The sequence below is a fragment of the Sesamum indicum genome, linkage group LG11 (genome assembly GCF_000512975.1).
Source record: "Sesamum indicum cultivar Zhongzhi No. 13 linkage group LG11, S_indicum_v1.0, whole genome shotgun sequence".
Classification (NCBI taxonomy): domain Eukaryota; kingdom Viridiplantae; phylum Streptophyta; class Magnoliopsida; order Lamiales; family Pedaliaceae; genus Sesamum; species Sesamum indicum.
The window spans coordinates 11,580,464-11,591,527 of record NC_026155.1 but is presented as its reverse complement, the minus strand read 5'-3'; the positions used below and the strand labels follow the sequence as shown (position 1 = coordinate 11,591,527).

Here is an 11,064-nt window from a genome sequence, read left to right as displayed (position 1 = left end):
TTCATTTCAATTCAAAAAATAATATGTTCAATAATAATTTAAATGCAGATATTCATCAGACTTTTTCAAATTTAAAGTTTATGCTAAAAAGTTAAATTTGGTTCCATCAACCAAGATTTTATTTTACATCAAACCTGTCATTCTTCCAAATATATGATAGTGATGTGGGTCATTTATGAATAAAGTTGATAAAGTCCGTCCGCCTTTCGAAATCAATAAATGATAAAACAAGCCAAAGATCTCGGTCTCGATCCAATCTTTACGAGACCCATCATGATATCGTATGGAAATATAGGTTCAATTATATTCAGATACTAAATCTAATTATCAGACCTGCTCATCAACCTCATCTAAAATTATAAAATAATTTACCGTTATTTAACTACAGAATCATCCCCGAAAAATTTCATATCACCCACTTGCATACTTTTCCATCGAAGTCGTGATTAAAAGATATTATACAGTAAAATACTAGTACAGTTCAATATCTTCTAAAAAAAAGACCCCTATTTGCTATCGTGTGAGATTGTCTCCAAAAAAAGTTAACAAATTATACATAACTCTATTGCACTTTGTGGGGTAGTTCTTGTTGATGCATACGCACAAACACATGGAATTGAATGTGGATATTTTGAGTGAGAATAGATGTTTATCAATTGGTGGGAGGGAATTGGGAGAGGACCATTCCGACATTCATAATAATAAAATGGAAGATATTTTTGAAGTTGCAAGGATAGATATTATTGGTATAAAGCCTGCCAGTCCCGACATGCACTAATTCCTGATATTTTTTCTGATTCACAATGCAACAATTATGCATCCTCCACAATCTTAAAAAAAGACCATATCATCTTTAATTTTCGTAGTTGTTTGATGATGATTGCCTGAATCTTTCGTGTCCTATACTAGGAAACCCCCATATTCATCAAAATATTTGTCTTTCTTTTTTGATTTGATAAATTTTAAAGTTTTTTAACCAAAAACCCTTGAGAACTTGTGGTTGGTTTGTCTAGCTATTTGTATAATATCCAGTATAAAATGAAACATCAAATCAAAATAAAATATTTTGAGATGCCTTATAAGAGTTGATGATACACAATATTATTCTTTTCTTTTTACGTGTTAATATTTCTCAACTCTTTCTATCATTCAAAATTTTTTATTGTTACTTGTGTACATAGTTTTATATATTTATTTATATATATATATATATATAAAATGAAATGTAAGATGTAATTGTAAACTATTTTATAATGGGATAATTATATTTATATTCCTGATCTGTGATTTACACAGATTATCTTGTCTTTTGTGCAATTATAGAAACCATCCCTCGTAGCTAAAACGTAGGTTAGTTTGTGTAATGATACCGGCGTTTCTGAGGGGTCTATGCATAATTTTTCAAAATGGAGGGGTGGTTTGCAAAATAATGGTGATGCTTTTAATGGGTGTATGTATAATTTTTTGAAAAGTAAGGATAATTTGTGTAAGTAAATCATAGGTTAAATGGTGTATATATAATTATCCTTTTGTAATAAAAGATTCCGACAACCTCCAAGTGTAATTGGAGAAGGAAGTTGGAAACTTCTGTTTGTGTTCTTGGCGATGATGGTTTTAAACGTCTAACTTATCGAAAAGTTTAAACTATTAGAAACGAATATTTAATATTTAGTATCTTAACATGCTCCATTCACATACAAACTTGTCCGTAAAACCTTTTTTTTTTTAATAAATAAGTATTAGTGAGATTCAAATCGAATTTTTTATTTGACTTGATTCTGATACTCTATCTATGGTCCACTCCATCTAGAAGTACAATTCATGTTCTCCAAATACAGGGTATAATCTACGTCTAACAGTCTAAGGTTGAAATAAGAGAAGTAGAAGACAAGAGTGTAAGAAGAAGAGACAAATATTCCCTCCCCTTCTCATTCATACCCCAACAGTCGCAATCTACTTTTGCCACCCACACTCACAAAAATGAAGACATTATTAACAAACACATTTCTTAATTACCTTCACTCACTCCCTTTTGGACCAAGAATCAGGACCACCCTCCGCCCAGTTGTCACGCCTGCGCTGGGCGGTCGCCGCCAACAACATTAATTCTTTCAACTTGCCTCATACGTGAAAAATGATTCATAAGTACCCCTTGATTTAAAGTAATGCTTGCCCCAAAATAAATATTTTTATCTTTTATATGAGAAAAGTTATTTCATAAGTACCCGTTGATTTAAGGTAATTATGATTCGAGGCTACTAAATCTCCGATCACTATTTTATTATTAGTTTATAACAGACCAAACGAAATTTTCTTATCAAGTTATCTTTATATATTTTTAAACACTAATGCATGTAAGAAGGCCAATTTTCAGAATAATAGCATTAAATTTGGTGAATTTTAACTAATAAATGGATCTATTTATCATATAGAAACTAACTAGATGTAATATCACAAATTACATAACTTAACATATAATTATACCAAATTTAAAAAAAAAAAAACAGTATAATTATCCCTATTGTATATTGTGGCAAATGCGGTTCTACCAATAGTTGTGTAGTTATTATAGCCCAACTGGTATTTTTCACCTCCATAAGAGACCAGCCCACAACAGAGTGGGCTGCCTATTAAACAAAACGAGTGGGGCATTTTCAGTATAGACCATGCACTTGCATTGCATGTCTTAAATCAAGATACTATACTCGTGTAATGAAGAAAAATACTTGACAAGACAATGATTCTTGACCTCTCCAGTAAATATTTTCTTTTCTTTTCTTTTTTTTTTTTTGGAAAAAACAGAATAGTAGTGCACATGGATCATCTATCAATATTTTTTCTATATCAAAATCTATAATTTTCTATGATATTGTCAAGAAACATCAGATGCCTGATCGATGCCTCTGAATCATTAGCTAAATACTAGGTAGAAATATTGTGCATGCACAAACATCATTATGCTGCAGCAGCTCCAAATATGGTGGAGCTTTTTGTTATTTGAATGATTATATGTATACCCCTTGAAAGAAAATGAAGGAACCAGGTAAATTATGGGACTAATCAAAACCTTTTCTTCAGTATGGAATCCTTAAGCAGTAGTAGTTCTTACAAAACTTGCTTGTTCAGCTCCAGCTGAAGCCATTCAGATCCAACTTCTTGCAACTTGAAGCAGCATCATTTTCGTCGTCTGTGTTAAGGTCGAGTTTTGTTGAAAACAAAGGCAGTTTCAACTCGGAGGACGTCTTCTGCTTCTCCAGCTTCATTACATCATTGTTGTCGGTTTTCTGGCTGAAAAATTTGATATCTGCATTGGCTTTAATCCTTTCCTCTGGATGGTTGCCACTACAGTTCCATGTCCCGCTCTGAAGTCCAATGCTCATTGATAAGTTGCTGGAGTTGGTTTCTGCCAAGAATGCTTTTTCCGAAGTGCCATTTGCTGTCGAAAAGAACGTTCTGGTTTCAGTTTCGTTATCCCTTTGCTCTGCAGGTGCTCTATAGGTGGTAGGTTTGAAGCCCATGAGATTATTGTGTAGTTCTTGGTCTCTGAGGGAGCCTTCAAATGATGAGGTTAAGCAGCTCTCGAACGAGCAATCGGTTGGCTGAGTAGTTTGTTTCTGCTGGAGGCACAAGTCTGAGAGTTCTTTCATCCCTGAAAATGCAGAATTCAGGCATTGGGCAGATACTTTGGACATGAAATCAGACAACTGAATCTTGGCAGCCTCTAGGCCAATTGTTCCCATGTTGGGCTGTCCTCCAAGTGTTTCCTGTGCTTTCTCTAGCACAGACTGCAAATATTTACCTTGGGCCTCTATTCGCAGCTGCAAATGCCGTTGTACCTATGCAAAGAGTAAACAAACCTTGTTATAATTACGACAGGGACTTTGTAATATTCTCTGCACATGAAGAATTTTTGCTCCTATTTACCTCAAGCTGTTCGTGCAGCCTCCGTTGCGCTTCAATTTGCATTTGTATCGCTTCACCCAACTGCATGTTCCTGATACAATGAAACAAGGTCAGTTGGATATTTCATTGAGTATATCATGACAGGAAAAAAACATGTGCTCCGGTTCTTTTAGTTCGTACTTAGTTGTTTGGTTCGCTGTGTGTTGATTGCTCATGTGGGTGACGTTCGCTCCAGGCATTCTATCTCCTGCTGCTGCAATCAGTTTTGAACCCGGTAAGCAACATATATGTACTTCTCAATGGTAGTTATGATTTATGCTAAAACAAAGTTTATGGAAAATTATAGGGTTTCTTACCAGCTTTATTGCTGCCACTATTAGCTTGTCCATGGAGGTTTTTACTCAGTCTGTATTTCTGCAAGCAGGCAATGAGAATATCTTAGAACACCATTGTTCATCACCGTTGTTCTCTACTGTTACATTTGGGAATTGAGAATTTACCTGAAGATGACTCTTCAAGTGGTATAAGGTTAGTCCTTGAATTCCCATAAGCTTCAAGACTGATTTTGGAGTAGCTTCTGCAACACAAGGAATTACATGAATTAATTAGCCTAATGCAGCAGCAGAATTGGTTCTTGTTTCTGAACTAGAAACGTTGCTTACTTTCAGCACCTCCCAATTGATTTACTGCTTCTATGAACCGTTCATGAAGGTCTGGTGTCCATTTGAGTCTTGGCTTAGCATCAGTGGAGAGAACGAGTCCTGAATCTCCGGTGCCATTCACACCTTGAAGAAACAAGTGCCTTTCAGGCGGAACAGACATTCGCGAGGAAGTTTGTATGTTCTTTCCTTGGTGATGGTGATGATACATTCTGTAGTCTTTGACATGGTAATTTCCAACGATCATCGTCATGTTAAGGATGAAAAGAAGTGGTAAACGTAAAGAAATAATTATACCTGAAAATGATCTAGATCAGCTTTATGCCTATCTGCTTTCAAGAATGCAAATTATGATTCTGCTATATTCTGCATACTCTAATCTTGATTGAAGCTGGCTACTGCCTATTACTCGTTGTTCTCAACCGATCCTCACCTATGGAAGTTGCGTTCAGGAATGTCTTATAAGCATATGAAGAAAGAGAAGAAAAGGGTGGGAGTAGAATACAAGTGAAGGATAGAATCTTGAACAGGGGCTAACAGAACATCAGATCCAATCCCATCTACCTATCGACCCGAAAAGAGATATTGTCTTTGCATTTCCATGCATCAGTGGGTCCTCTTTTTGCAACTCCCCTTTCCATTCTCAGACAGCTGCACAAGTCATGTAAAATTCCTCCTCGCTACGACTTTCTTGGAGAAATTAACACCTTACAATAGGTACAAGAATAGATCCACCTCAGTCTTTCTTTTCAGTGCACTCATATTTGTCATCTGCAAAGTTACGGAACCTTATTCTGGAATTTATAGTGGAATTTTTCCCTCTAATGAGGATTGGGAATCCACTATCTATGTTGTTCTGAAACAAGTCGTTTTTTTTTTCCTTCAGGAAGATTCTGTTGACTAAAGCATCCACTTCGCAACGAATACATATATGGAAAAGAGGTAACAGCTGGTGAATAATACTTCCATGAGTTTGTACGACTCCAGGCTAAGTTAAAAGATGCCACTTTTTTCTCATGGGCACAGGGTTTAATGATCAGGTACGATCCATGCAACGGTAGGGATGTCATTCAAGACCAGGTTTTACAGTTGGCTTGGAAGGACTAAGATCATTTTAGCTCTTTAGTGCATACAGACTTTAAAGTTTCAACACATCTGGCTTTACTAAGTTTTGCTGCAAAAGTTCTTGATCAAATGGCTTCACAATGTCGGCCCCCAACTCATTGCGTATACTTCAGAAAGAAAGTAAACGGATTGTTGCTTACTTCCATACCTTCATCAAATGCAAACATGACATGTGACTGATGGAAGATGGCAAATTATTTCTCCCTTGACACGTGTGTTTACAGATGAGTCTACAAATATATACTGTTGTCTGATTCTAGTTTCTAACATTTTGGTTTCAATTGTTACATGCATACACATCAAACATGTCTAGCTCTAACATTCGCTTTCAGCAGAAAATCTACACAGAAAGATGGTCTCTGTGTCATTGTCATTTTGGCAGTTAACAGCATTTTTTCTTGTACCAAAACTTCAAATGGAGATCAGTGACGAAATATCAACGATGCATGCAAGAAAGGCCAATAACTCCTGCAGACAAGTTCTTCTGTAAGCAAGTGCCCACAGACAACTCATTGTTATTATTAAACCTCTAAAGTGCAGAATTAGTCTCTGTGAATGGAAGAGGCAATTCCTAAATGGTAACTCTGGCATTCACAGGCGCGACATCTGAGTATGATTGGGTAACTAAGAGACCAGAAGAATCATCGATCTCTGCTTGCATTAAAATTAAATTATTTATGTTTTGATGTGAAGAAAATAATATTCCTCTCACCCTGAACGATGTCTGAGCATTAGTTCCCACCAAGCTTTTCAGGAAAGATCATTTGATTCTGATATATCAGGATATTTTATGCAGTTTGGAGGAATCTTGCGAAAGCCTTTATATAAAGTTGTAAAGCTGAAAATTCCTCAATAGTTTTGCTGGCATGTGGATAGGAATGACTTGAAGATGGGGACTGATGTGTTGCTCTTCACGCTCCCGATAAAACAAGATAATACTATTAATATGGCATGCGACATGATTTCTCAAGACTCGATTGGTCTGACCTGATTGATATTGTAGCCACTAACACATATACTGCAAAATTAGCTAAACAAAGTAAATTAATCTTAAAAACCTTCAGCTAAACTTTGTTCTGTAAGGATCCTGTTTTTATGTCCAAGAATGAATAATACTGCAAGATTTGAGTTGTTAAATAACACTGCAAGCTCTTCTCTTGTCGTTCTGTTACTCTGTTGTGGTACATGTAAGAAAGCTGTAGTAAGAATTTATGTATAACTATATATAGGAAAGATCAGTAGTTTAACACCCATTACTTGACAGGAACCTCAAATGATCTTTATTACAGTAATTGTACATGTAAAAGTAGTACTTAACAGATTCCATTCCTTGATGTTGCCATAAAGCCACAAACTGCGGTTCTATGTCTGATTCTATGCGCATTACTTGGCTTTTCACCATTGGATTACAAAGCTGTTCAATGTATAAATGTACCATAACATTTTTCCAAGTAGAACATGGGCTGTTATTATTCTTTTTCTTGTACTTAAAACTATCCTTTTTCTCAGACTCTTATGTCTGATTGCATAATTTCACATAAAAAAAACAGAACCTTACAGCATTACAGAATCAATATTCTCTCAATCATTAGCTAGAACTGATGTTGGTTGCTGATTGGCCTCGACTGATTGACCACACGTGATCTGTGAAAGATCGCTAGTAACGACACAAATGACGACCACGGAATGCTATTCCAAAGAAAAAAATGGCATAGAGTAAAGTGAGATTCTCATGAAGAACATGGAATTTGAGAATCTTAACTCAAGCTAAAGCCGATGGGGCGTATAGAATTTTCGGTTTATGCTTTGCTGCTCAAGACCACAAAAAATGGGTTCCCAACTTTCCCCTTCCACTCTTTATCCTCTTGGGGCTTAACAGAGTTTCAGATGCTCCTAATCACCCATACACTCAACTCATTTGTCCTCCTAAGTACTGTCCTCTATGCCAAAATATCTGCTATATATTACTTCTTTTCGCCATTTCTCTTTGTCGTTTTATTCCTTTTTGGCACGATACATACGAATCCCGTTGTTCCATTAATCGCATGCTTCTGTACAAACATAATTCAGAGTTTCATAAGATTGATCATGTGATTAGAGCCCGGAGCTGCATGCATGCGTATAATTAGCACACGCATGCAGCATCAAATTAAAGACACACAACATACATACATAGTAGAACAAGAAGTAGATTATCTACTTTGCGTAGAGATTAACTAAACTTAATATGGATGAAAGCATTTGTTCCAATGCAAATGCAAATTGATTAGTTTACTTTTGTTTTTCCTGATAAAGTTGACATCTTTTGTAGGGGTTCAAAAGCATATACTCATAAGTTGGTTTAGTTGAATGAAACGAAAATCATTGTCCTTATCATTACTGCTGTCAACCAAAAGCGTGTGGTCTTTATCAAGAAAATGGCAATACTCAAGATGAAAAAACGTGATCTTGTTACTAAACTATTTTTACGCTCTCAAATTTAAAATCTATTTTTAGTAAGTGAATGGTCAAAACAAATGATTTTAGCCTCTTTACAAAATTAATTCCATTTGTTTTGTAATATTTTGGCCTTAATTTAATGAAACTGTATTCCGACATAGCAACACCAACACGACATTTTTTAAAAATTTGGGATAGAATATTGCTTCGGTACTGTTATTGTTATATAAATATTTATGCGTTGCGTATATATTCATGTAAATATATAAATGCATATGCACGTCTATTACAACACACTTTAACAATTTGGGGCTCAATATTTTATTATGGAGATATTGACTTCAAAATTCATTGGCACACATGTAAGTGGATAAAATATATATATATATATATGCACGTGCTTGCACACATGTATATAGACGTATGCGTTTCTAAATTTATAAAAAAAAAAATAATGAAATTATAAGGAAAATGATTCTTTATAAAAGAAATTAAATTTAGATTCCAAATTTTATTTTTTAAATTATTTTTTAAAAATATATGTGTACTATTAATTATTTTTTAATTTTAATGTTTTCACATAAATTGGTGTCTTTGTCCTTTCTAATTGGGCCTATGGGCCATACCCAACCAGAGCCCATTGTTGTTTGATTTGGAGTACTATTGGGCTTCATTCAATCAAGGCCCAAACATTATGAACATGGTTGTTAACTGTATTACCTGTCTTAATTCAAGCCACATGACTTGTTTGGTTTAACTCATTTGTATCGGCTCCAAATTCCATTCAACCACCGTCCACTACCAGCTCCGTCCACTCCTCGCCGGGAAACCATGGCTGGAATTTTGAACCTCACTCCCACTCCAATTTTCCGGCCAGTTTCGGCTCGCAGAACAACGAATGACAGAGTGTTTTTCGTGAAGTCATCAGCTAATGCTTCCGAAGCCCCTTTAACTTCGATATCGGCGCCGCCCAACTTCAAGGCTCCGAAGCCGAAGCCCTTTTCGGTCCGACCCGATAAGATTTTCGACATCTTGGGGGCTTCGCTTGCCTTGCTTTTTCGCCTTACCACCAGTGTCCTTGTCTCTGGGTATCTAATTTGCTTCATTTTACTGTTTTTCCTTTTTAGTTATTTTGGTTGATCATTATGCATAAGTCATGAAATGCTTGCAAAATGGGAGAGGTCTTGTATAGTTGAGTTTATCTTGATTTTAGCAGCAGTAAAAGATTGCTTTTTTATGAAATGTGAATTGGTTTGGGTAAATTCTAATATATTGTAGAGGAATTATAGTATTGTGGTGAAGGGCGCACATTGAGGGGTATTTGGTATGACTTTAAATGCAAGAGGAAGTTGAATTAGCTGCCTATATTTCAAAAAGGAATGAATTTCTATCTGCTAAGCATACAATCTCCATCGGGTGAACTTTAATACATTAGAGACTATGTTTGAGTATACTGCCAATGATCTGGTGGAGATAGGAGTATATCAACATAAATCAGATTGCTTTCTCCAGAAAAAATATCCAATAAAAAGTAAAATAGGAAACAGGGTCCAGGAGTATTTTCATTTAGATGCTGACAAAGTTGATCCAAGGAAACATTAGTTGTTGGAGAGAAGGAAATTGAATAAGCAAAAGAGGGTAAGAGAGAGAAAAACATAGAACAAAGATGAATCTGCAGCTCAAACCATTAGGTGAAGATACTGTTATATCCCCAAAAAATATAATCCTTTGAAGTTCTCTACTTTCTAGAGTTCCAAAATGAGGATGATTAATGATAAACCAAGGAGTCCTTGAAATAGAACTTCAAAATCGATCTTCCCCTAAAAGATTTTATGGGAGTTCTTCGAGTTATATGATGAGTCCTAGTGTAGCTTGGGCCACTTGGAGTTGTCTTGAAGATATAAATGCAAATGCTACCTTGACATTAGAAGCCTCGGTCTCCATTAAGGAGTTGTTTGATCCTAGATTCCAAGAGTAATAGTTATAATCGAGGTGTGTTTGAGAAATGCATATAGTAGTTTCGAGGAGAGAAATCCTGAACTTCTATTCAGAGAAAGGAAATTATGCAGGTGGATATAGGCTCTTCTCCCTGATTACTGCGGCTATATGAGATGAAATATACCATACTGGATGTCATGAAAGAATAGATTGGTCATCTTGTGGTCGCTCCACCTGGTGTTTCAGCTTTCCTGTCGTATCTGTACTTTTTAAAATTGAAACCTTTGTGTCATGTTTTCCAGAGAAAGATAATTAGTACTTTTTTTTCAAAAATTGTGATTTAGAGATTTTCCGATAACTGTATTGTAAGTATCAGTGCTTTGTTATTTGTCCATGTATTATTTGATTCCAAGGTACATGTCCATGGCAGGTACTCTGTGACTTTTGTGCCTGCGAATGAGATTCCATCTGACCAGTATGCTCTAGGATTTGCTGGTAATTTCCAGATTCTTGTGTTTTCTGGACAAGGATCTCTAGGTTATGTTTATTGAACAATTGGAGGTATCTTACATTTCACAGAAAATAATATATATGATACTGAGACTAACCCAAGGAAATTGGAGCTGTGGCTATCAATTCAAGCTACACTACTTGTGAGAGTGCTAAATCACTTTGGATCAAGAAACTGTATACAATTGTTCTCTTTTCTCAACATATGAAGATCATTTTTTCTAACCGGAGGTCCACGAGATATCATGGATTAGAATATACCTCCAAAACTCTGCTTGTTGATTAGCTGAATTATTTCATGGGCATGCTTCTGAGAAGACCTATTACTATTCAGGTCTTAAGTTGAAAGAGACTTCAAAGTTAGGTCCTCGCCCTGAGAAGCCAATTGAGATTTATGAGTTCGAAAGGTACTGGGGATGTGTTTCTCAATCTTGCATTTGTACTTATTTATGTAGGCCAAGGATCATGACTTTAATTTTAGAACCATTTC

The 11,064-nt window shown here is 35.7% G+C and overlaps 2 protein-coding genes across 3 annotated transcripts in view; one reads left to right on the top strand and one right to left on the bottom strand.

The window, feature by feature from the left end:
- LOC105174060 (myb-related protein 2) lies at positions 3,135 to 5,290 on the bottom strand (the record flags this gene model as incomplete). 2 transcript variants are annotated; one of them, XM_020697692.1, is given in 7 exon segments in its annotated part: positions 3,135 to 3,836; positions 3,925 to 3,994; positions 4,084 to 4,153; positions 4,260 to 4,317; positions 4,404 to 4,480; positions 4,566 to 4,781; positions 4,860 to 5,290. In XM_020697692.1, coding segments are annotated over 6 exon segments (1,185 nt in total), but the record flags the coding sequence as incomplete, so codon positions are not given.
- The window catches only part of LOC105174059, a 5,307-nt gene continuing 3,162 nt past the window's right edge, over positions 8,920 to 11,064 (top strand). The window contains exons 1-3 of the mRNA XM_011096024.2: positions 8,920 to 9,214; positions 10,495 to 10,559; positions 10,909 to 10,981. Coding sequence (XP_011094326.1) covers positions 8,958 to 9,214; positions 10,495 to 10,559; positions 10,909 to 10,981 — 395 coding nt within the window. The 5' untranslated portion in view covers positions 8,920 to 8,957. The remainder of the gene's footprint in view (positions 9,215 to 10,494; positions 10,560 to 10,908; positions 10,982 to 11,064) is intronic.